This window comes from Lithobates pipiens, unplaced genomic scaffold (genome assembly GCF_037356315.1).
Source record: "Lithobates pipiens isolate NorthernLeopardFrog02 unplaced genomic scaffold, aLitPip1_a1.2 Scaffold_25, whole genome shotgun sequence".
NCBI lineage: Eukaryota > Metazoa > Chordata > Amphibia > Anura > Ranidae > Lithobates > Lithobates pipiens.
This window is the reverse complement of record NW_027507787.1, coordinates 39934688-39961439: the sequence shown is the minus strand read 5'-3', so window position 1 is coordinate 39961439 and position 26752 is coordinate 39934688. Positions and strand designations below refer to the sequence as shown.

The 26752-nt window shown below is 46.0% G+C and overlaps 1 protein-coding gene across 2 annotated transcripts in view; it reads left to right on the top strand.

Moving 5' to 3' along the window:
* Positions 1–4174: 4174 nt before the first annotated feature.
* The window catches only part of PDLIM1 (PDZ and LIM domain 1), an 82172-nt gene continuing 59594 nt past the window's right edge, over positions 4175–26752 (top strand). The window contains exon 1 of one of the 2 annotated variants that reach the window (XM_077454295.1): positions 4175–4383. In XM_077454295.1, coding sequence (XP_077310421.1) covers positions 4288–4383 — 96 coding nt within the window. In that variant the 5' untranslated portion in view covers positions 4175–4287. The remainder of the gene's footprint in view (positions 4384–26752) is intronic. The other variant, XM_077454296.1, reaches the window with a different exon arrangement.

Below are 26752 nucleotides of genomic sequence, written 5' to 3'. Positions count from 1 at the left end.
TGGGTTCTCAAATAAAACGGGAAAGGCAATCAACCATCCTGAAGCTAGAAGAGGAATACTCTAAACTCAGAGCTCTTCACAAAAAGGACCCCCTCCGTACCCCCACGGCCATACTAGACAGGACTCGCTTAGAACTAAATCTCGCCCTCACCACGAAAGCTGAAAAATCAGTTAGGTGGGCTGGCCACAAATTTTACTCACAGGCGGATAAAATAGGCACTCTCCTGGCCAATAGACTCTCCCCTAGAACCAAGCTGAGCACCCTCCCTCGGATCAGAAGCGCGGGACTCCCGCCCACGTCTAATCCGGTCACAGTTCTGAATGCCTTTCAGAAATTCTACACCTCTCTCTACAGTAGCTCCCCACCCCCCAAAGATAACCTCCTCCCAAAGTTTTTGGAGGGTCTGCCCATCCCGGCCTTATCGGACGTTCACAAACAAGTTATGGAAGCCCCCTTCCAGACAGAGGAGATACTGGAAGTCATTAAGACTCTTAAAAAAAGCTCCGCCCCTGGTCCCGACGGCCTTTCGATCCCTTACTATAAAGCCTTTGCCAACACACTAGCTCCCCACCTGGCCAATCTCGGTAACCATAAAGCTAATGGAGACCCCCTGGATCCCCACCTAAACACGGCGTATATCACGGTCATCCCCAAACCTGGCAAAAACTTGGAAGATGTCAGCAACTACAGACCGATTTCCCTTATTAATAATGATCTCAAAATTCTTACGAAAGTTATGGCCAATAGGTTAGCCTCCTTTATTGGACGCTATGTCCACAAGGATCAAGTTGGTTTTATTCCCGGCAGACAGGGACCTGATCAAATTCGGAGGGCGATCGACATTATCTCCATTTTGCAGTCTAATTGGGAAGGGGGATCCGGACAATCTGGCTTCCTCCTTTCCTTAGATATTCAAAAGGCTTTCGACTCGGTCTCATGGCAGTACATCTTCCAGCTCTTTGACAGGTGGGGATTTGGGGCTCGCTTCCTTGGCTTATTACAGGCCTTATACTCCCAGCCGAAGGCCCAAATTCGAATGCAGGGATACCTTTCTGAGCCAATTCCCATCACCAGGGGGACCAGACAGGGGTGCCCCCTATCCCCCCTCATATTTGCAATAGCCATTGAAACACTGGCGATCGCAGTCCGCCACAATATGGACATTAGAGGTGTCCAATGCGGTAGTCAAACGCACAAATGTGGACTCTTCGCGGACGACATACTGTTGTTCCTCACTTCCCCCCTCACAACTCTACCCAACTTATCCCGAGTATTGGACGACTTTGCCAAGGTCTCAGGCTTGAGGGTTAATTACTCCAAGTCTGTGGCGTTGAATGTTTCTCTCCCCACTCACCAAGTCCTCTCACTCAAACAATCCTTTCCGTTCCAATGGAGTGACACTGCCATCCAATACTTGGGTATCTCCCTCACACCTAAAATAGAGATGCTATATGCCCACAATTACCCCAAATTATACAGACAGCTGGAAACTGACCTCTCCTCATGGTCTAAACATGAATTATCCTGGCTTGGCCGGATTAACTCCATAAAAATGACCCTTCTCCCCAAAATCCTTTACTACTTTCGAGCCCTGCCAATACCAGTTCGGAAGGACCACCTTTGCTCTCTGCAAAGCAAAATACTGAAATATATTTGGGGTAATAAGGGATACCGTCTACCGCAAAACACGCTCTTCCTGCATAGACGCAGAGGGGGGCTGGGTCTGCCTAACCTCCACAAATACTACCTTGCAGCTCGCCTAGCCCAACTCTCCTCGATCTACTCCAAATATGAGAAACCGGATTGGCAGTCCATAGAACGCTGTGCGGTACCCTCCTATACACTAGATTTTTTATTATGGTGCCCGCCCAAAGCCAGGCCGCCCATCATGTCCCCATCCCTTTCTCACTCCTGTGCCCTATGGGACGGCCTTCGCAAAGAGCCTTCCCTAGTCTCCACTATAAGACCCCTTGCTCACATGTTTCGTAATCATGACTTCCCCCCCGGTCTGAACATTGAGGCCTTCAGATGGTGGTTGGACAAGGGACTATACCGGATAGGTCACTTTTTTAATTCCAGGGGTCCGATTTCCCTAGCTTATTGTATCGAACACTTAGAGCTACCAAACACAGAGAGGTTCCGCTTCCATCAAATATCTCACTACTTGAACTCACTTTGGAAAAACAAACCCCTTCCTCCTCCCTTTACTGAATATGAAGCCTGGTGTGGTGGAGTCGGGGAGCAGAGGGGTGGTATTTCAGTGATCTACACGGCTCTCACTTCCCCAACGGGTAAATCCCCCTATATGACGGCTTGGGAATCTGATCTCCAGACCTCTGGGAGTCTCGAATCCTGGCAGCTGGCCTTAGCCAGATCCTTTCGTGGGATCCAGAACACCTCACTAATGGAGGCTAGCATTAAATTGATAACCAGGTGGTACCTCACTCCAGTAAGGCTAGCCAGAATATATCCCACGGCTAATCCCTTATGTTTCAGGGGGTGCCAACTTCGTGGCTCCATGATCCACATCTGGTGGGAATGCCCTAGACTCCGTTCGTTCTGGACTAAAATCTTCAACTTGATTTACTTAGTCACGGGCTGCCGGGTTTCGAGAACTCCAGAGGTTGCGTTACTCAATACCCCGATTCCTTTGATGTCTGGTAACATTCAGAGACTAACTTATTTTATTCTATTAGGAGCCAAAATTGCGATTGCCTCCGCATGGAAGCAACCCAAACCCTCCTTCCTCGCAGTTAAGAGGAAGATATCGTGGATAATGTCCCAAGAAAAACTATCAGGTATTCTGTCAGACACCACACCTAAATTCCGAAAGGTGTGGGACCCTTGGGCCCGTTACATGGGAATCTCTCTGCTGCCGGGGGTACCCCCAGGCCCTCCCCTAGGAACCAGACCTCACCCCTAAAGCACCCATTCTTACATTGATTGCGAAACATTCCCTCGCTATATCCTTCCACCCTTTCAGGACATAGCTTACCTCCCCCGACCCCTCTGTTCTCCTCTTCTCCTCCTTTCTTCTCTTCTCTGTCCTTCTAGTCGTTCTAAGATTTTGGTTTGCTCAACAGAGCTGTAATTGACAGGTTCACCATTCAGTCCAATTTAATGTTGCGGTACCCACGGCAGACGATCCTCCGACTGTTTTTCCCCTCTGCGAGGGAGGGGCCTGGGAGGACACTCCCTCATCCTGGCACAGCAAGTTCCCTATTAGGGGTGTCGGGATGGGGGCTCCTGGGAGTTACCCTAATAGTTCTACCTGGTGGGCTCTCCCGGGGGGACACCCCCCGGTTACCTCTTATTGATGTAGCCCCTCGATAAGGAAGGGCTTGCCGACTGTACACTCTTGATATTGTCTGTTTTTCACTAATGTCTCATGTTTTCTTTACTTACATTGTGACAGCAGGCCTTCCCTGCTACTGCTAGTTTGTGTACTGTTTTACGTATGTAAGTGCCTTTAATATAAAATAAAATATTTTGAAAGTAGAATTGCACAAACAAAATTGCAGGATGCCTATCCCCCCATTTTGGGCAACAGGCATCCCGCAATTTTATTTGTGTCATTTTACAATGATTCATCGGGTGACAATTTGGCAAAATCGCGCCATGATTGGGCTGCCACTGAAAGCAAAATTGTAGCGATTCTGCTTGCGATCCAGAACGCAATGGTGTGAAAGGAGACTGGAGCCTGTTTACTGCAGTCACATCAGCCCACATACTAGAGTGTTCATTGTCTGTCTTTGGGTGGGGTGGAGCCCTATACATATGTTACTATGGGCCCCATGTGGGGTTCCATTGACCACTGCCCTATACTACCCAAGACAGTTTGGGCTTTAGCTATACTTTCCTATGGAAGAGTGTAAAGAGATGCTATGAAGAAATGAATGGCCAGGCCTTCCCTCCACAGTCCGGGATCCCTCCACAGTCCGGGGTCCCTCCACAGTCCGGGGTCCCTCCAGGGTGCCGAGTGATGATGGAGAGGAATGCTCAGCTCTGACAACATTCCTGAACTTTGGAATCCTGATATTCCATATATGGGCACAGTGCTGTCAGAGGGGGCGGGGCCGGGACCTCCCACACACACACTGCCCAATAGAGGAAGAAGAGGGAATCTGTGCGCCACTTGAACAGTCTTTGTAGGGAGTTCCCGGCTGTCACACACCACGCCCCTTTGTGCCGGAGGATCCGTCCTCGGGAGAAGCTGGACACTCACAGCCTGCCGGGAGAAGACTCCACACCTCCCTCCTCCATCCATCCATCCATCCCTCCGGACTATGACCACCAAACGTGTCGTCCTCACCGGACCCGCACCATGGGGCTTCCGACTGGTCGGGGGAAAAGACTTCGATCAACCTCTAACCATTTCCAGGGTAAGTCCCAGCTGTGATCTCTATAGGGGATCCTCTGTGTGTGGACATCTCCCAGCTGTGATCTCTATAGGGGATCCTCTGTGTGTGGACATCCCCAGCTGTGATCTCTATAGGGGATCCTCTGTGTGTGGACATCCCCCAGCTGTGATCTCTATAGGGGGAGATCGGGGATTCTCTGTGGACATCTCCCATATGTGATCTCTATGGGGGGGAGATCAGGGATCCTCTGTGTGGACAACTCCGAGCTGTGATCTCTATGGGGGGAGATCAGGGGTCGTCTGTACCCCCATACACTGTCATAGAAGAGGCTCCTCTCCTTTGATCTCTATGCATGAGATGACTGGCAGGGTGGAGTACACAGTGGTTTCCTGAGTTCTATGTGATATTCTGTCTACTTTTGCAAATTCATGCTCAGCCTGCTTCACGGCAGCTGCTGGTGGACTACAAGTACCAGCATGCCCCTCAGGCAGCACTGCTCTGCAGTATCGGATTAATTACAGACAGAATGCCAGTTTATTAAATCCAGACTTGGAACAACCACAGATATGAGAGGGAGACTACAGTATACACTATGCAAGCTCCTTTACATCTATCAGCTTGTGTAGAACAAGGGCCAGTCTGATTGGATACAAACCAAATGAACCGTAAAGTGTGGTGTGTGATTTTATTTTTTTTTTATTTTTTTTTATAGCAAACCTGTTATTTTTACTTGCTCTGTGCAATAGACTTGCACAGAGCAGCTCCAATCCTCTTCTGGGCTCCCCCGCCCATGCTCCTGGCTCCTCTTGGTAGGTGCCACCATAGGAAGCCACATTCTTTAGTGGCACATGTGTGTGCTCAATCCTGAGCCACACTGCCTGCATGCATGGACACAGACAGTACAGCTCGACCCCAGCCCCAATCTCTTGTCACAGGATTTGACTGACAGCAAGCTAAGTTTATGGGGGGGGGATTAAGATAATTAAGATTAAAAAAAAAAAAAAAAACTTTTTTTATCTTAATTTAGGGAAAGCATTTAAAAAAAAAAAGGAAACCTGTTATACTTTTTTCTCGGGTCCTCCACTGGTGCTTCTGCCCCCTTCCTCCTGCCAGTTGCCCCCACAGCAAACCGCTTGCTATGGGGGCACCCTAGCTGAGCCACTGCTCTGTCTGTCCATTCAGACACAGAGTGCAGCTTGGCCCTGCCCCCCACTCTCTCCTCATTGGCTCACTGGCTGTGATTGACAGTAGTGGAAGCTAGTGGCTCTCACTGTTGTCTCAACCAATGAGGAGGACGAGAACCAGGACAACCAAGGCTCTTGTGCACATCGGTGGATGAAGACGGGGCTCAGCTCGGTATTGGGGGGCTTCTGCACATAGAATGCGTGAAGGTAAAAAAAAAAAAACCTTAAGCATTTACAACCACTTTAGGGTAAAAAATGTTTAGGCTTTAGAACCACTTTAATGTTTGTCATCCTATTACAAAGCTTTGGTAACTCTAAAGGAGATTGTGCAACCAGATTGTATCGTGTATGGCCAGCTGTCATGTTTGGTCTATAATTGTGCATGGTGTCTTCTGCTGAGTGTATGAGTTCATGGTTTCAGTATATTCCCATTCTTGAAAGAAAAATAGTAGTGACTGATTGGTAATGTTTTTAAATGAGAGGGGGGGGGGGGGGGGGTGGGATTGTAGATGTCACAATCTGTCAAGTTTTTTTTTATATGATCATTTCCCATTCTGATCATTATCGAACTGATTACAGGACAATCGTTCTATGTCTAGGAGTAGCCCTAGGATCGCCATACATGTTACAGTCTGCTGTACAACCAACTTTAGATTTACCAAAATGATGTACTATGAGGACCTACCTTGCAGGAAAGAAATTTGCACGGTCTATATTCTTCCTAAGCTATCCAATCTAAATTTTGATTAGGCTTCCTGTACTATATAATTATTGGCAGATCTAAAGGCGATTGTACGATTGCACACAGTGAAAGATGTCGCTGATTGAAGCTTCTGGATCTCAATCGCTAGCTGGGAGCGACCTCTTGCCTCAGCTCAGCTACAGAGGAATCGTCTGGCTGACATCAGTATTACGTTTAGTACACACGATCAGAACGATTGTTTGATCTTTTTATTAACACTTTGCTTTCCAGAGCTGATATGGACTATTCAGATGGACATCTTTCTTGTTAATGACCATAACGTTTGAATTTCATGTAATTAGTACAGTATTCGTCCTATAAAATCGAATGAGCTAGTCTATGCATAATTGGTAACAAAGTATAACCATAGACTGTAGGCAGTTGTTCTCTGTGGTTTGAGAGTTTTGATACCCTTTTCAGCATGGGACAGGAACCCTGGCCCTGGAATTTCTGGCCCGCCCTGGCATCTTTTAGAAAATTCAGATTGTCTGGGGAATGGGGGGGGGGAAATCATCAATCATGTGACTACTGTACTGTAACTGCCTGTCACAGTGGTCACATGATCACAAGCTCAGTGTGTTGGGAGCGCACAGTGAGCACGCTCCCAGCACAGAAACCGTGACGCATGCGTGATGTGTGGGCATTTTTAAAGTGGATGTAAACCCCCATTTATGAAAGTTGAACTAAGCACACATATCTGTAGTGTTTACTTATCTCTCTCCAAAGCTCTAATGCCCCATACACACGATGAGATTATCGGACGAATGAACGTCCGTTTTTTATTGCATGCTAATCTCAGATCGAATCTGATGAGTTTACTAAAGTCACGAAAATTCCCGCACGACATAAAAAAAATTCGTACGTGATGTCATGTGTTGTAATGCATTTGTATTGCATTTTCGAACGATAGCTGTACTGATTACACGAAAATCGTACGATCTAGCATCGTACGAAAAAAATTTCCGTGCACGTCCGATAGAATAATATCGGATGTACTGTTCGAATCGGCTCTCGAAAGCTCTGTACTAACGATCCGATTATCGTACGATCGCATCGAAAGCGGTATTTTCCGTACGATTTTCGTATCGTGTGTACGGGGCATAAGTGTAGTTTCTCTCTGGTGCTTTGTTCCTCGGTTATCAGCATGAGTCATTCCTAAGACGCATGAGATAACAGTAGCTGAAAATTTGTGTCATTCCTCTTCCTGGAGGGGGGGGGGGTTGTCTCTCTCCTCCAATCAGCTCACACACAGAGTAAACCCAGTCTCCTCACCCACTCCTATGTGCTGCTGAAAGAGGAAGAAAGATTTTTGTTTTTAACATGATGTACACTTTCTAAATGTGTAGAAAGCTGAAGACAGCAGATATACAATTAAAACTTATATAGGGAGATTTGTTTCATCCCTGTGTATCTTCTGAAGCTATTTACCTCACTGGGCATATGTGAGGGTTTACATCCACACCAAGGTCTAACTTTTTGCTGCCAAATGTCTTATCTGGGAGGCAACAGGTTAATTGCACCTGCCATTTTACCACCTACAGGGCATTGTTGGGGCTCTTTCACATGGGTGATAAAAAGCGGGCGGTTGAGTTGCTCCCCACCTAAACCCAGAAATGCAGCTGCTAAGGGTTGTACACATGCCATGGCCACGATGCTTTGCTTCTCAGCCAAGGCAAAAATGAAATGGCGTGTTGCATTTGGAGGGCAATGCCATCCTTGAACACAACCTATTCAAGTGAATGGGGGCACGTCACTGCCGCCCTGCAACTATGTGCCAGTGGACACAGTTGCGGCATGATAGGTTGGCTTTTTTGGGTTAAAGGCTGGGTCACCCACAATCCCTGTGTTCAGTGTGTGTTTCCACATGCACAATTGCACACAGTTTTAATGCATTTTCAGTGCGCTTGTTTACATTCCTGTGCGCTTAGGATCCCCCTAGTGCTTTTGTATGTTTACATGCAAACAAATGACTGCTGCTGTATGTGTGTGTGTGTGTGTGTGTTTTTTTTTTTTTTTTTTTTTTGAGAGCCATATTACTGAACGCAGTGGGACCAGCTATGGTTGGATGGATATATATAGATATTTATATCTATATCTATATCTCTATATCACCTGTCAAATGTCTTTGAAGAGCTATCACCGCAGAACGTTTTTCAGAGGGATGGAAATAACAGTATACAGGTGAATGAGCTCTCGGGCCGGTGTCGACAGTCTTTTGTTTGGTTTAGAACAAATCTATAGGAATGCAGAAACGGCTGAAGAAGGCCAAAAACAGGTCAGCAGTGCCTACAATGAACTCTGATGCTCTTTTCACATAGGCGCCCTCTGTTCCTTCCCCTCAGGGTGTCCTCTGTTCCTTCACATCAGGGTGCCCTACATGCTTCCTCTTCTGGGTCAGATCAGAATGGAATCTCGTGTGTGTGTGTGTGTTATTGTGATGGAGGAAAAACTGATCCATGTAATCCCTACAGGCAGCCAGATGTAAGAATATGTGTGTCCGCCTATCTGGTCAGGTCCGCAAAACCGTTACAAAAACGTCTTGCTTTTGGTCTGACGAACCTGAATGGACCCAGATGTAAACGGACGCACGTCCACTTATATTGAGCCATATATATGGATACATTGCAGGCTGTTTTTGATCTGTCTTGTCAAAGTTAGAAAACAGACTGATAGGACACTTTTGTGTGAAAGGGGCCTTAGAAGGATCCTAAACTAATGTCAGAAGTACACTGCATTTGCCCATTGATCCACATTCACATGGTGCTGAAGCCCATGTGCCATAATCAGTCATTTTTTTATTTGACTGGAATTGCTGGTTCCTGCATGTGGGCAGGCCGTGTAATGCAGGCCATACATAAGTCGCATTCCAAAATAACTTTATTTTCGGAAATTGTAATTAAGAATCTTTGTTCAAATTTCGCACCTGTGCTGCAGGAAAGTTTGATTTTTGTGTGGTCATCGAATTTGAATGATCGGCATGTTGGAAATTGTTTGAGCTAACAGATTTCGAATCCATGATTAGAGAATTGCGCATGAAATGTAATGGAAAAAAGAAATGCACATGAGCTGTGACCTGGAAAGAAAAGAAGATTTCTGGCACTGAAATGTCTTTTCTGTAACATGAGGTGAAATTGAAGGCTTGGTTGGTTGAATTTGGAAGTCAATGGTGGCACCATCAGATTACAAAACGCCCAAAATTTCTGATTTTCAAAAGGAAAATTTGTTCGGAATACGACCCATGTATGGTCTGCATACGTCTATGGTGATGCAGTAGCTGTACAGCCACGGCTGCTCGTCCTAATTTGACAGGCGTGTGGGTAAGTGGTCCTGAATGCAGACAGGATGGCAGCACTTCCCACCTGTCAAATTAGGACAAGGTGCTGTGTCCGTACAGCCACTGCATCCCCAAAGTGTTCTATGCACCACCCGCATGCAGCACCTGGCGGTTCCAGCCACATAAACAAACGTCCAATTTACGGTGTACAGGCCTCAGCACCTCCGCAAAGGAGGCCTAAAAAGGCAATTGATCATGCCTGTTGGCATCGTTATAATAACTGGCATTGTTAGGTTTATGTAAGCTGTTTCTATGTTTATATGATGGTTGTCCTCACTGGAGCTGTGTAGACAAAGATCTGCCTGGTAGTGACATGGCTGTTTTAGGAAAGGTGATTTGTGGCTGTGGTTTGGCCTCAGTCCAGAATGAGCTCATCCATTTCACAGAAGCCATCATTAGTGATGTATGAGGTGGAGGCCAGGCTTATCAGGAGTACAATGCAGCTGAAGATTAACCCAAAGTTTGGACAATGAATAGTTCCATTCTGACTGATTTGTGCATAGGTCCGATTAAATCCTTAAAGTAGTTCACCTTCCGCCTTATGTAAACACAAAGGTCACAATGTGATAAGACCTGTAAGGACAACTCCTGACCAGGACCAACTCGTAAGCCTGCATGTTCACCTGAGCACCATGAGCAGGGCGTGTTCCTGGTGATTTCAAAGCTCTTTTTGTTTTATTGGCCTTTTTTTTACAATCCTTTTGTACATGTTTCAGGCTTTAACCATTTCCTGGGCTGGACAAGGGAGGGAGAGCAGTTATAGCAGAGGAGAAGACTCTTGGGGTGCAAAATCATGTGCATCACATGTGTACAGCCAGGCTTATTGAGGTCTATGGGCCACAAAAAAAAATTTTTTGCTAAACAATAGCTTGTCTAAAACCACTGAGTGCTGAGATGTGATCAGGCACACAGTGAAGCCAGGCATAGGGAAACGCACTACTAAACATGCTAGGTGTGTTTAATGTGCGATTTACCTTCTATGAGTCGAGTTAAAGTGGTTGTAAACCCTTACAAACCACTTTGACCTACAGGTATGCCTAGATTAAGGCTTACCTGTAGGTCCAAGAAATATCTCCTAAACCTATACGGTTTAGGAGATATTTACCTGAAGACAGCCACCGCTGTCTACGGCGCATGCGGGCTGTACACTGGGTAAGCCGCAGATCGCAGCGATATGCCGCGTGTGTCGGCTCCCGTGCGCATGCGCGGGACTGACGTCATCGCTGCTTTGGTGAATCACAGCGCCGGAGCAGCGAGACCCACCAAGAAGATGGACGCTCGGAACTATAGGGGACAGCGGTGACTTTGCTGGCTCCTGTGTCAGGTAAGTGACACATAATGGACTACTATGCAATGCATAGTAGTCCATTATGCTTTACCTTTGCAGGGAATCAAACCCATCAGGGTTTACTTCCTCTTTTAATGCCAAAGAACTCAATTTTTGTCTCATCTGACCACAGCACTTTCTCCAAATCCTCCTCTGAATTATTTTTAGATGTTCATTGGCATTACTGTGCATGTGCCTTCTTGAGGAAGACAAATGCTGACAAATGACTCTAAGAACACCACTCGTACAGTCAAGTATGGAGGTGGAAACATTATGCTTCGGCCGCTGTTTCTCTGCTTAAGGTACAGGCCGACTTTGCCGCATTGTAAAATCTTGGATGAGAACCATCTTCCCTGAGCCAAAACACTGGGTCATGGCTGGGTCTTTCAACATGACAGTAACCCAAAGGAGTGGCTCAAGAAGAAGCACATTAAGGTCATGGAGTGGCCTATCCAGTCTTCGGATCTTGATCCTATAGAAAATTAATGAAGGAAGCTGAAACTTTGAGTTGCCAAGAAACCTTAAGCCCCGTTCACGTCGGCGTGATTTGACATGTCAAAGTTCAGCCTATTGCCGGCAATGGCACTGTCCCAATATGGCACCGCACCGATTTCCAAAAGAATTTCCTGCACTACTTTTGGCAAATTGCAGGGTGCAATTTCAACAGACATCTGTGCATGAACCTGAACAGATGTCTTTCCAACCCGCGTTTGGTGTGAATGAGAGCTCAGGATTTAGAGAAGATCTGTAAAGAGTGGACCAAAATCCCTCCTGAGATGTGTGCCAACCTGGTAACCAACTACAAGAAACATATTACCTCTGTAATTGCCAGCAAGGGTTTCTCCACCGAGTAACAAGTCATGTTTTGCTTGAGGATCAAATGCTTATTTTACTCGCTGAACTGCAACTCAATTTATAACATTTATATCATGTGTGGTGGTTTTTTATTTATTTTTATTTTTTTTCCAGGATTTTTGGCTGATATTCTGTCACAAATTCTTATCATGGTGTATTTTAAATGATATAGACCCTCCATTTCTTTGTAAGTGGGCAAACGTACAAAATCTGCAGGGGATGAAATAATTATTTTCCCTCATTGTAAGGTGTTCTTTGCATAAACCTATGCGTTCTTCTTCCCCTTTTTTTTTTTTTTTTTTTTTTTTTTAAAGTGCGTTTTGAAGTTTGCAGAAACACACTACAGTCCATTTAACATGGTTTCCAATGGTACTAATTCATATTTGTGCTTTTTTTTTTTTCCCGCGATTTGCGGCTAATAGACTTCAATGGAGCTGCACTAGAAACGCAAGTGGTACATTTTGTGGTTCTTATTTTACCACTGTATATAGCTGGTTTCTAAGCAGGGGGCCCAGGAAGCCAGCCACCACATCCTTAGCAACCGATGAGTCATCAGCTGTCAACGGGGTTCCCTGCTGAAAGCTGAATGTAAAAAAAAAAAACACAAAATAACAATGGCGTGGGGAACCATACCAGGCCGCATGCCCTCAACATGGGGGATGGATGCTTTGGGGCAGGGAGGCTCTGTCCCCCCCCACCCCAAACCATGTTGATCAGGACAAGGGCCTGTTCCTGACCACCCTAGGCAGTAGCTGTCGTTGCGCTGGGATTATCTGAATCTGGAAGCCCCCCTTTAAGAGGGGGGGGGCCCCCAGATCCCGCCCCCCTATGTGAATGGGTAGGGGTACCCCTACTTATTCATCAAAAAAGCAGTGAAATATAATAAAAACACAAGCCGTTTTTTGACAATTCCTTTTTAATAATAGCTCTGTCTTGTCTCTTCCTGCCGTCTTCTTCCTCGCCGCTGGTTACCCGCTAAAACAAAGCCCCTCCTTGTTGAGAGCATGTGGCCTGGTATGGTTCGGGGGGGGGGCGCTCACTCGGGCGGCATGCTCTGATAAGGGTTTGGTATGGATTTTGGGAGGGACCCCACACCATTTGTTTTTAATTTTGGTGCGGGGATCCCCCCGAATCCATGCTAGACCTGAAGTGCCTGGCGGGGGGGGGCTTTTTTGCTGCCAAATTTTATTATATATATGGGTGGAGCTCCGCTTTAGCAGATATAAAGTCAGGGTTTTTTTTTTATTTATTTTATTTTATTTTATTTTTATTTTTTTTGTCAAAGCTTAATTTAAGAAGCTGATTGGCTACCATGCACAGCTGCACCAGATTTTGCACTCTCTAGTTTTAGCAAATCAACCCCAAACAGTCTGCCCATACTGCACTAAACTGTAGTACCGCTCGGTGCCCTGTCCAGCTGCAGCAGCTGTCAGCTTCTCATAGTTTGACGGGGCTGCCAGCAGCAGAGATGGATGATTCACCTGTGCCTTCTACCCCCACCCTAAAGTGGTTGTAAACCCTCCACATATTCCCCAGTGAAGTGACTGGCCTCAGGTGATACAGAGATTAAACAAAATCCTCCTACATAAGTTTGTACCTGTCTGCAATCTTCTCTTTTCTACAGCCATTCAAAGTGCAGCAATTATAAAGCTTGTCTGAGCTGTCAGAAAAAAAGGGGGCAGAGGGCTGACATTACACTCTGCAGAGCTCAGTAGGAGAGCTGATTGGAGAGAAGGGAAATCCCCACTCCGTCACCTTTTTTCTCTTGGTGTCAGGAAAACTTGTCAGAAGTGAAAGCAGAGGAACAAAGCAGCAGAGAGAAATTATACTTGGTGCTCTGGATTGCGATAAATACACACTATAGAAGGATATGCTTTGTTCATATTTCATGTCTGAGGTTTGCAACCACTTTATGGGCTTATGCACATAAGGGGTTTTTACAGCTGATTTTAGTGGCGTCAGGCGGTGTTTTTTTTTTTTTTTTTTTTTCTTTACAGCTTCAAAACACCTCTCCATGTTATTCTATGTGTCCATGCACACATAGACTTTTAGGAGCTTTCAGGCTGGGTTCACACTGGAGCGATGCGGGAATGCCGCGAATCCGCTGCGTTTTCCCGCATCGCATGCCTCCCGACGGCAGTTCACACTGCCCTATGCGGACTGTTGGGAGTGTCAGTGAAATGTTAATGACACCCCCAGATCAGTTCGCATATCGCAGTGCGATGTGCAAACTCGGACAGGAATCGGATCGCATGGTGTGAACACCCATGCGATCCGATTCTGCTGCGGACCAAAAAAAGGGTCCTGTGCGAGTTTGCGGCGGGTGCGATGCGAATTCAGCCATACTATCTGTATGGCTGAACTCGCATTGCACAGAGATCAGATGTGATTTGCACTGCAGTGTGGTGCGAATCACATCTGGTTCTCGCTGCTGCAGCGGTGTGAACCCAGCCTCAAGAGGAGTTTCCATTTGAAAAAAAATAAAAATCAGCAGCTACAAATACTGCAGCTGCTGACTTTTAATAATTGGACACTTGCCTGTTCCAGGGTCCAGCGATGCGGGGGGGTCGAAGCTCCGCTCGGCGGCGCCGGTATTGCAACTGTAGGCACCTGGCTGTGGCTTCACAGCCGGGCACCCACTGCGCATGCGTGAGCAACGCCACGCGCTGAGATTGGCTGCGCAGTCATCTTTGACCTGTCACGTGTCCCAGATGACTGACAGGAGGGAGGGGGCAGAGCTGAGCCCTTCCCGCGCTGAGGGGAAGTGATGATTTAGGAATTTAATTTTTATTTTTTGAAATTATTAATTTTATTATTTTATTTTTTTAAACTAAAAACGCATAGGTGTGAAACCAGCCGTAGGCCCTTTTGGATTGATAATACAGTTCAAATCAGAAAGTGGAAGTATTATTTTTTTTATTTTATTTTTTTTTGTATTTTTTTTTATTTTTTTTTTTAAGGTATTTATATAGCTTTTATATAATATGCAAGGCTTCCTACATAGATCTATTAATTCCCTGCCCACTGAATGGCGTTCATGGTCTAATACCCCTACTACACATGTGACAATAGAGGGACCCCGTTCACCTACAAGTATTTTTCAGGATCATACTAACAAAGGGAGAAGCTACACACTCCATGCAGACGTCCCAGGTGAAACTGCATCATTCATAAGTATATGTGTATGAGACCAAATCTGCATAGTGGAGTAGGCAGATGTCTTCTGTTTGTGTGATGGAAGTGATTTGTTGTGTTGGGAGTATTGCACAACGATTCTCTGTTCATGAGGGGGAACATCTGCCTGTCAGATCATACTTGTAAACAAGTCTCAGCACTGCTGTAACCATTAGCCCGAATCGCTTCTGGCGGTTATCACGCACGACAGTTACTTGTGTTCCATGATGTGGTGATTCACGTTGGTAAATTATTGAGAAAATCTTTTCCTATTGTAAAAATCACAGCTGGCATTGCAGTGACTGAAATGTGCTGACCACCTGGTCACTGACTATTGGTTATACCCGAAGGATGGAATGTGAACATAGGATGCCCGGGGGCATCTCTAATCATTTCCTTGGAAGATGGAGTGTTCAGGGTTTCCACTGATACTGAGAGACTGCCAATGCTGACTTCTCGCTCTGGAAATACTGTGGTAGTTACCTGGCAGCCATGTTGACCCTATTGCTTCAACTCCTTATGGGAATGTAGACAGAAATAATAACCTATAAATAAAACCAACAAACAAAATAGTGGAGTAAACTTTGCCGCGGCCTTTATTATTGGTGTTCAATTTATTTTATTAAACACGTAACCATTCATAGGTAGATAAATTCACAAATAACTTAATTACTCAAAACAACCTTACAATAAGACCCCTTTCACACTGTGCCGCCCATAGCGTTTGCGTTATTTTTAGCAGTGTTTTACCGCCGGATTTGTGGCGCATTTCGGCCGCTAGAGGGACGATTTTTTTAACCCCTGATAGCAGCCTAAAAAGGGTTAAAACTGCCCGCAATGCGCTCCAATAGCGGTGTTTTGACGGCGGTATTGCCACGCTGCCCCATTGATTTCAATGGGGAGCAGCGGTGGAGGGGCGGTAAACGCCCCGTTCCAAAGAAGCTGCTGGCAGGACTTTTCCTCATGCCCTGCCAGCACACCCTCGGGCTTTCACACTGGAGACAATGGAGCAGCTGTTTGAGGGCGGATTGCAGGCAGTATTTTTTAACGCTATAGGGCCTGCAAAACGCCCTCTGTGTCAAAGGGGTCTAAGCAACCCAGCCACTACGACTCAGGTTGATGACAAGTATAAAAATTTTCTATTAATCACTTGAGAGAGGGAGGAGTAAACCACAATATTATAGGGCCGCGACAAGGGAGGTGGGGTCTTGAACTGTAAAATAGCGCCTGTTGCACTGCCTTCTATAGCCTTTTGACCCTTCTAGAACATTCCAAGAGGTCATGGGACCTAATCTTCTGGAATGTTCCTAAAGGTCAGCTGACCATCAGTGGTCAATTGACTTGGTCCTTGGCTACATGACCTTTTATTGGTTACTTAAGTTTACCTTAAACCTTTTCTATTAACCCAACTGGCAGGAAACAAGACACGTCCACCTAACTAACTGCCCAATTAACCACTTGCTGCCCTCCATATAGCAGAATGACGGCGGCAAAGTGGTTTCAAAATCCTGACTGGGCATCATATGACGTCCTCAGGATATTGAGCCTCTGCGTTCCCCCAGGGGCGTGCATCGCATCGATCGTTGTTGCGTGGTGTCAGTCTGACACCCCGCAACTACGATCTCAGTAAAGAGTCCCCGACGGAGACTCTTTACCACATGATCCGCCTTTTCCAATCACGGCTGATCACAGTGTAAATAAGAACAGCCGTTGATTGGCTTTCCCTCACTTGCGTCTGTCAGATGCGAGTAGGGGAGAGCCGATCGGCTGCTCCTCTGACAGGGGGGGTCTGTGCTGATTGATTATCCCCCCCCCCCGAGGATGCCCACACTGGACCACCAGGTATGCCACCCTAGACCACCAGGGATGCCAGTCAGTGCCCACAATGGGCATCACTGGCATGCATTGTTGGGCACTGATTGGCATCCATTAGTACAATACAATGCCGCCCATCCGTGCCACCTATCATTGCCAATCCCTGCCACTTATCGGTGCCAATTTGTCTCGCCCATGAGTGCTTGTCAGTGCAGCCCCATTAGTAACCATCAGTGAAGGAGAAAACTTACTTATTTACAAAGTTTTAAAACTGAAACAAAAAAAATATTTTTTTCCAAATTTTCGGTCTTTTTTTATTTAGCAAAAAATTTAAAACCGCAGGTGATCAAATACCACCAAAAGAAAGCTCTATTTGTGGGAACAAATGATAAAAATGTAGTTTGGGTACAGTGTAGCATGACCACGCAATTGTCATTCAAAGTGCGACAACGCTGAAAGCTGAAAATTGGTCTGGGTAGGAAGGTGTTTAAAGAGGAAGTAAACCCTGATGGGTTTACTTCCTCTTTCATTCCCTGCAAAGGCAAAGCATAATGGACTACTATGCATCGCATAGTAGCTCATTATGTGTCACTTACCTGACACAGGAGCCAGCGATGTCACCGCTGTCCCCTGTAGTTCGGCGCATCCATCTTCTCGGTGGGGTCTCGCAGCTCCGCCGCTGTCATTCGGCGAAGCCGCGATGACGTCACTCCCCCTCATGCGCACAGGAGCCGAGACGCACGGCGTCTTCGTCATCGAGGATGCCGCGCTCAGTGCGCCTGAGCGCCGCTGTCTAAGGCGCATGCACCGTAGACAGCGGTGCCTGTTTTCGGGCAAATATCTCCTAAACCGTATAGGTTTGGGAGATATTTCTTGGACCTACAGGTAAGCCTTAATCTAGGCTTACCTGTAGGTCAAAGTGGTTTGTAAGGGTTTACAACCACTTTAAGTGCCCGGTATTGAAGTGGTTAACTACCTCGGGGGGGGGGGGGGGGAGGCCTTGAAACTACTATTCTGTCACAATCCCATGCGCTGGGTGGCCTTAAGACAGCCCCCCTGGTCTCATTAATGGCTCCAAACAAGCATTCAGATCAGAACTTTCTGAATAAATGAACTCCAAACAAAATCGCGAGCACTGAAATATTAACAATAAATCACACTTGTACTAGTCCAGCAACCTCAGCATTAGAATCACAGGACCCTTTAAAGCTGGCGTCAGATGGTTGGAATCTCAGCTGCCCCCCCCCTGCATGTATGGACAGTATATCGGATTTCTAGCATTCTGTTATTGCCAGCAGCTATAGATGCTAACAAAAATCACTGTGTTCTCCTGGCAGGGGCGACTCCCTTCCCCCCCGCCGGGAGAAACACAATGGCTCTACAGGAGGGATTCCCCATTAACACGGACTGTGTTGATGGTGAAATCGGTCGATTCTCTTGCAGGAAAGAAAAATTGCATCATCTACGGCAAGGGTCTCCATACTTTCTAAACAAAGGGCCAGTTTATCGTCCTTCAGAATTTTAAGGGGCCGAACTGATGACAGCAGGAGTGGAAATTGTCTTGCCATCAGTGGGAGTAAACGTCACCACATTTGGTATTAGTGGGAGAAATGGTGCCCCATTGTTGTCAGTTGGCAGAAAGTGTCTTATATCAGTGGGAGGAATAGTGCCCCAAGGGCCAAATAAAGGCAAGCAAAGGGCCACATCTGGCACCGGGCTGCAGTTTGGAGACCCCTGATCTACGGCCTGCCATAGAGTAGCCTCAGATATACTAATCAGTTTAAAAGCAACAATTGTGTCTGAGCTGTTACTAGTCCATAGCAGACCAGAACCTTGATAAAGATCGGCATTTCTGATCGACATTTGTCAGATTGAGGCTGTAGGGGAGTCTTTGTTTTATGCCTTCTGTGAGTGACGTTAACTGATGGTTTATTTTGCAGCCAGGATCCTGGCTGACACTGCTTAAGCTTAGAACTCTCTATTCAAAAATTCAATGGACGATCGTTTGCATTTTGTCCTTGTCCTCTTCCCATGTTGGAAAGCAGACTTGCTAAAATGGCACGAAAATTCTCAGACAACTTCCCACATGTGTAGCTATGGTCTCTGTCTTGTCTATAGTCCTATTTTGTTTATGATCATGCAGACTTGCTCATTCGATTTTTATAGGCTAATATTGTACTAATTATCAAACATAACTAGCAAGAAAAATTTCCGACAGGTCCCTTTGGAAATGTATTGTCTGAACAGTCCATATTCTTATGCCGCGTACACACGAGCGGACTGTATGGCGTACTTAGTTCGTCATACAATCCGACGGACAGTCCATCGTACTTTCGACTGAACGGACTTGACCACACACGGATGTACAAACAGTCCGTCGAAAGCTTGCGCGATGACGTGTACAGCACGTACGACGGGACTAGAAATAGGAAGTCCAATACACAGCAAAGCACCCTTCCGCCGTGTAAATCCTTTCTGGGCATGCGCCATTCTTAGTCCGAAATTCTTAGTACGCCGGACTGCACGCTGAAAAAGTCCGCTGAAGCCCACACACGAGCGGACTGTCCGCTGAAATGTGTTTCGACGGACTAAGTACGCCATACAGTCCGCCCGTGTGTACGCGGCATAACTCTCTGGTTCAGAAAGAGGTCTGCTATGACGGCACCTATATATTTTACTTAGGGAAGGTTCTTTTTAGGTTACAAACTCAAAGGCTGGCTGGTTTTGTGTACAATTCCCACCAGGCACACCATCTGCATGGAGTGTATTTCCTATTTGTGCTGCAGGCCATGTGAATGAGCCCTTAGGTGATACCAGCAGACTGCCCCCATGATTGTATATCTCAGCAGCCTCCTTACTTCACTCTTGACATTTGTTTTTATTTCTCTTCCTAACCGCTGTTCAGATGAGTTATGACTTGAAGATGTTATGCAAGAGCAGTAGACCAACTTCTATAAGCCCCTTTCACACTGAGAGCGTTTTGCAGGCGCTATAGCGTTAAAAATAGCTCCTGCAAAATGCCCTAAAACAGCGGCTCCATTCACACTGGAGCGGTGCGCTGGCAGGGCGTCAGAAAAAGTCCTGCCAGCAGCTTCTGTGGAGCTTCTTAGAAGTGGTGAACTCACCTCTGCTCCTCATTGAAATCAATGGGGCAGCGATGCGATACCACTAGCAAAACGCCACTCCGGCAGCATTTTGCGGGTGAATTTAACCTCTTTTCAGCTGCTAGCGGGGGGTTAAAACCACCCCGCTAGCGTCCAAATAGCGCTGATAAAATGACGGTAAAAATAGCACCACTTTACCGCTGGTGCCCTACCGCAGGGTGAAGGGGGCCTTATAAAGAAGGTGAGGGTTTTTATTTTTTATTTTATTTTTTTATTTCTTCCTGTAATGAGAAACGGCTTTGGTTACTCCCTGTGACATCACCACGCTTGTAAAATGATTGCAGGGGAAGCTTCTGTGAGCTCAGTTGCTGTTGATGTAGGAACACCCCCAGAACTGCATCTCCCGAGAGCCCACACACACACCATACAGATAACAGTGGTTGCAATTTCATTGCCGGTGTCTTGTAAAATAGTGTCCTCCATCAGATGCTGTCCCCTGCGTACTGCGCATGCGCAGTACACAGGAACACAGATTCCGAAAATTGCCGAGGACGAACGGCGCCTGCGCCGTGAGTCCAGGTTCTATCCCCACTATCCAAGTGGACATAGAGTTAGAATAAAAAAGAGCCGAGCGGAGCGAGGCCGAGCCCGAAGCGTGGCGAGCGAAGCTCGCCCGCGAGGGGCCCTCTAAAATTCACTACCCTATGTCCGCTTGGATAGTGGGGCTACCTCCTCCACTCACGGCGCAGGCGCCGTTCAACTTTGGAGTTTTTCCGAAGCTTCGGCTGCTCCGTACTGCGCATGCGCAGTACGGAGCGGACAGCATTTGATGGGCGGACTGTATTAGGCAGAACACCGGAAAGGCTCCATGTTGTCTGCCTGCTCACTAGATTTCTGGCAGGTCAGGCATTTCTTTCTGTACTTGCAGCATTTTTAAAGTGCTAAAACATGGTATTGCTCAATGCATTCACAGCATTATGGTAAATAGTACTGCAGTAAATTAACTCATCAAACCCCCCCCCCCCCCCCCCCCCATCCCTATCCCTATCCCCAAACACTTACCTGCTGTTGCTGCATCCAGGTCCTCCACAATCTGCCCTGTCCTGGTTGTTGGGTAGAGGTGAGCGATTGGTTCCTGCAGGAGCTGGGAGGAGGTAGCAGAGGGGTGACTTGCTCTGTGCTTTAATGGATGCAAACAGCTAAGGCCAGGAACACGCATGCAAGGGTTTCTACTTTGCGGCAGCAAGGAATAGAAGATGCCTACTAACCGGATCACAAGATGGGCATACAGGAAGAGTCTCCTTTCAAGAAATATAATATAGGTTTGTATTATTTAAAAAATATATATATTTATTTTTTACATATGCTTTAAAAAGGAAGGCAAGGTTGTTACTGTCATGTCTGCTGGGTATTTGTCTTTATCAGGTCAGCAGTACATATCGCAGAGCTCTGAGTCATTGTGTAAACAGTAAAAGTGACAATGTTCAGCACCCTGTGACAAACAGGAAAAGTAACAATAGCAGCTGTTATGGGCTTGACCATGTAAAGCTGTTTGTGTAACCTCCCCAACTATGCAGTCCTTTGATTGTACACCATGTCCTCTGCTGCAAGTCTGTTTTATGTAAACTGTTATCTGCCAGCTCCAATAATGGTGCCCATTGGCATGCTTCTGTTCACAATGACCTACTGTTTGAGTATAGGCGAGTATGATAGACATTTGATGGATAGTGGATGATTTCCTCCAGACAGAGCAATGACTGTCATGTCTATGAGCACCTGCAGATCTATGCTGATACCCCCAGAGTAGGGATGAGCTCCGGTGTGTTCGCATGGACCACGTGCAGAGCCCGCCAGGAAGTCGGTGCTGCGCTAATCACAGGCAGTGAGACATTGCCCGATCTCTGCAGCCGCACATCGGGACAATGTCTCACTGCCTGTGATTAGCGCATCGCAGCACCGACTTCCTGGCGGGCTCTGCACGTGGACCATGCAAACATGCCTGAGCTCACCCTTACCCCAGAGGTTTATTTTCCAACTAATTGTCATTGGTCCAGCCAGATTAGGCAGCTTGTTCAATTAAACTTTGGCAATAAAACCTGGAAGCTGATTTGCTTCTATGCAGAAATGTGACTCGTTTTGCCCCCTAGCTTTAGTAAATAAACCCCTCTGACTTCATCTTCTCCACTGATAGACATGTATGTTTCTATTTCAGGGGGCAGATTTGTTCAATGGGGGCAGCAGCAGGAGGTCCCTTTTGGGTGCCCATTAAGCTGACCATACACCTAAAGATATACCCATCTAATCTAACCAATTGCACCATCTGTACTGTTATCTTGTGCTGTGGCTATTGTAATCTCACAGCTGGCTCCGCATATGCTTGGATGCAGCGGCTGTTTGACCAACAATTTTATGCCTGGCTTCTTTGGTATTTCAAGTAAAGTTGGAGGGGTCCAAGGGGGCCACCCACTAAGCAAATTTCAGCTGGTTCATTAGGAAATACATTTTAAACCCTTTCAAAAACTCTCCCCCGTGTTGCATTCAACGGGCAGTAAGTGCTGCCACCTAAACCAACCTATTCAAGTGAGCTAAACACCAGCCTTGTGGTTGCAGTTTGGTATTCCCTTTTAAAAACCCTGTTTAACTCTTCAGAGACCAACATGCATAAATTAAGCCCTAATAAAGTAATAAAAAATTCAATGCATCCTTTGGGTTTAGGCCAGCCTATCTGCATCCCCTAATATTTTACAATAAGTTAATTTTGCGTTTTCAGGCTCGATTCACATAGGTGCGATGCAGGAAGCCCTGCGAATCCACTGCAGGTTCCCGCATTACATCCGATTCGCATGCGGTTCGCACTGCCATATGCAAACTGCTGGGAGTGTCAATACAAAGTTAATACATCCACCCCCCCCAGATCTGTTGGCATATCGCAGGAATACAGCAGAATATTGCCAGCCAAACAATGACTACATCAAATCGGATGCAGCCACTCTTTGGGTTCATCTGTTTATATATATATATATATATATATATATCTATCTCTGGGTGTGTGGCATTCAGAGAGCTCCTCAAATAAAAGTCCAGGATCTAGTTCTTGAAAAGCATAGTCATGTCCTGACCTTTTTTCTTTTGGAAGTGAACTTTAGCTGACCACAGATGGATCGAAATTCTGCAGCCTTTTAAAGTGGTTGTAAACCTCAGATCTAGCATATGCATAGCACAAAGCATATCCCTCTATAGTGTGTACTTGTCTCAATCCAGAGCACCAAGTGTCATTTCTATCTTCAACTTTAAAGGCTCAAGGTTTCTTATCTTCATGTTAAGAAGATAAAAAAAAACCTTCAGGATGCATCTCCCCTGCAGCCCCCCCCCCCCCCCCCCCCCAATACTTACCTGAGCTGATCAAGCGATGTGCACGAGAGCCAAAGCTCTTCCGGGATGCTCTCTCCTCATTGGCTTAGACACAGAAGCAGGAGTTGTTGGCTCCCGCTGCTGTCAATCACGGCCAGTGGGGAGGGAGCAGACACAGAGGTGGCTCAGGTGCGAGCACGCACTTGTGCTCCCAGAGCAAACCTCTTGCTCTGGGTGCACTTAGCGCTGGTGGGGGATCCCAGAAGAGGTGGATTGGGGCAGCTCTCTGCAAAACCTTTGCACAGAGCAGGTAATTATGTGTTATTTAAAAAAAGTGATTTAAAGTGATTCTAATCAATCACCTTGTAAAACAATCCATTCGGTTCAAAATAGAAGGGAAAGGCAAAACATTTGTGTATAGATAAAAAAAAAGAAAAAAAAAAGGAAGCAGTATTAAGGGGGGTGTTTTTTTTTTTTTTTTTTTTTTTTTTTTATCTATACACAAACACACCCCTTAATACTGCTTCCTTTTTTTTTTTTTTTGCAAGTGATCACATTCTGTTTTTTCAGCTGCGTAAGAGCTGGGGGAGGAAAAGCAACAGTACACTAAGCTCTCCAATGAATGGCTGTGCAGGGGAGGTGTGTCAGGACAAGTCTAATTTGGAGGAGAGCAGGCTGAGTTCCCAGCACAGCTAGAGAATAAACCATGGTGTGTTCTCCTGCTTAGTGTGGTCAGTTGTTAATAGGAAAGCATAGGGACTGGCAGGAACACCAAGGATTTCAAACAAAGGAAGCAATACAAAGAGAACAGAAGACTTTTTTGATACAAGTACATGGTACAGCAGGCACATATCAGGAATATAAAATGTTGGGGGTAACAAACACTTTAAGCAATGTCACATAAGAAGAGCCACTCACTGTGTTTATTCTCGTCAGAAGTTTTACGTCATCCAAACATTTGTTTGATTAGCCTGGGAATGTGTTTGTGGAAAAGTTATTTGTGGCACAGATAAGATCTGTCTGGTCTGCGGAATTCCTCATTCCCGCATTAAAATGTTTGGCCATATGTTTCCTTGTTCTCTTGGATGGACTTGCACACATCCAATGTAAATATCATTCACATTATGTATACAGCAGAGGCTAGACTTTTATTTTCTCATGGAAGGATAGCAGCTCCCAGTAGATGACGGAACAGCTGAGGCATTCTGTATAGTGTTCTGTGACCCCCCTACCGCACAGTTACATTTAAACATGCATCATCTCTTCCCTTTTGCTTTTGGATAGGGTAAGGGAGGGTTATAACCCCTTCCAGCTTCTTAGCAATCTGTTTCTCATTGGAGAGTTTTCCCTTCACTTCCTGTTCCATAGCCAGAACAGGAAGTAAGGAGGGTCCAGGTTACCAGAACTAGTGTCTCCATTGGAAGCTTTCCCCTCTATTCCTGCCCTGACGACAAACCCCACATTTTGGGATTTTCTTTCACTCTCAGTGATAACAGTAATCAGGACAAATAGAGGGTGAATCTCCCCAACGGGGGCACAGACAGCAATAAAACCAATCCGCTCCACTCTATCCAGAACTAATACATGTTTTACTGTAAGAATTAAAGTGGAATTTCAGCTATACACCTAACTAGCATTAAAACTGTCCCCTCCCTCCTAACTAACCCGTATAAGACAGGTATATACTTGTTTTCAGGTCGCTCCGGCCGCGTGACTCCCCCAGTGTCAGCTAGCGGCAGCTGCAGGGGAGAGGAGAGGACAGATTGCTCTGACAACGAGCCTGAAGTGGTGGCGTCGCCCATAGGCTCCCATAGCCCATCCATTGTCAGCACTCCCTCCTCTCCCTGAGGCCGATGCTGGGGACCCAGAGATTTTATATATATATAATATAAAAAAATTATTATTCCGTATTTATCGGCGTATAACACGCACCCCAAGTTTAGGAGGGAAGTTTAAGGAAAAAAAACCTTACATTTAAATGCCCATCAATGCAGCCTTATCAGTGTCCATCTGCGGCCTTGTCCATCGTTGCATCCTTGTCGGTGTCATTTGCAGCCTTGTCAGTTTTTTTTTTTTTTGCAGCTTTTCCTTTTAAAAATTGCGCCGCCGAGATACAGAGCCGGATGTCCTGTGTATCTTGGCGTCACTCTGTAGTTCTCGGCGATCTGCGGCCATTCTAGGCATCTTTCGGCTGCAGAGAACGGCCAAAGCCGCCGAGAAGAGCCATAGGCGGCTGAAAGCCGCCCAGAGGCTCACAACGCCGGGGGATTGGCGTATAACACGCACCCGCGATTTTTCCCCTGATTTTAAGGGGAAAGAAGTGTGTGTTATACGGTATCTGAAAAATAGCTGGCAAACCAGGAGTTAAAGACCTCACATGTTTACTGAGGTCTTAGTGTTAATAAACCCAGGACCCTGCATTCACTAGATCTGGTCTTCCACAGTATTTTGAAATACAATTATTTTAATTAATCTGAACTGCTAAATGCCTTTTCTCATCAGCAGTATATATCATTCTTATGACTTCTATCAGTGTCTGGTAGGAGGAGTTTTCATTCTCCTCTAACTGTTCTATGAGGCTGCATGACCCCTGAGTTTGTCTGGACAGAGCTGATGTGCACCCTCCCAAGGAAAAAAAAATGGATTGGGGACAGTAAAAGAAGGGGATGATCAGAAAAGAGAGAATCAAACAGCCTTTTTACATAATGTGGAGGATTAAGCCCTTAGGTTCCACAGTGAGTATAACAAGCATGCTTTACTGCATATACAGACTGATTTTCCTGATGTGGGTTTAGTAACGCTTTAATTGCAGAAATACATCCATAAAGGCACAGGCCTTATTCATATAGGCCATATTGTTTGTAGACAGCCTTGGATGGAAAACCTGTACAAATCAATGACAAGAACTGTGTTGGGAAGGCCTCTGGGATGTCCCTTGCAAACAATGCAGTGATTGGTGGAGAAGCAGAAGCTGTAGCAGGGTATGACCAATGCTGTGACCCTAAACTGGGCAACACGAGGTGTGAGGCAGAAGATGTGTGGTAAGGCTAGTCATATATTGTTTGATTTCTTTCGTTCTGCCCGCATCCTCCACCCTCTACAGAGCAGATGGACAAATTGCCTGTTGTGCCTACTATGTTCTGAATGGATGCAGCCGCCATTCAGCAGACAATTTTCTGCCAGCTCCTTTTGATTTTTGAATTGAAAAATGTCTGGCAGAAGGCGGCCAACAGGGCCATCTACGTAGCAAATTTCATGTGATCTGGCAAAAGTCAGGTAGTGTATGGCCAGCTTTAGTGTTGCTTGCTGCATCAGTTTGTATCCATACTCTGTCGATGCTGGTATGAAAGGAACCGGATAGCACTCGTTGTATCTCCCATGGACATGACACAATTCCCGCTTTTACCTCTAGTGGTGAGAAAGTCCTCATTTTGTTTATATAAGATCTGCAGTTCTGTGCAATGTTGATTTGTGTGTTAGGAGAATAAATACTATGTCTGCTTT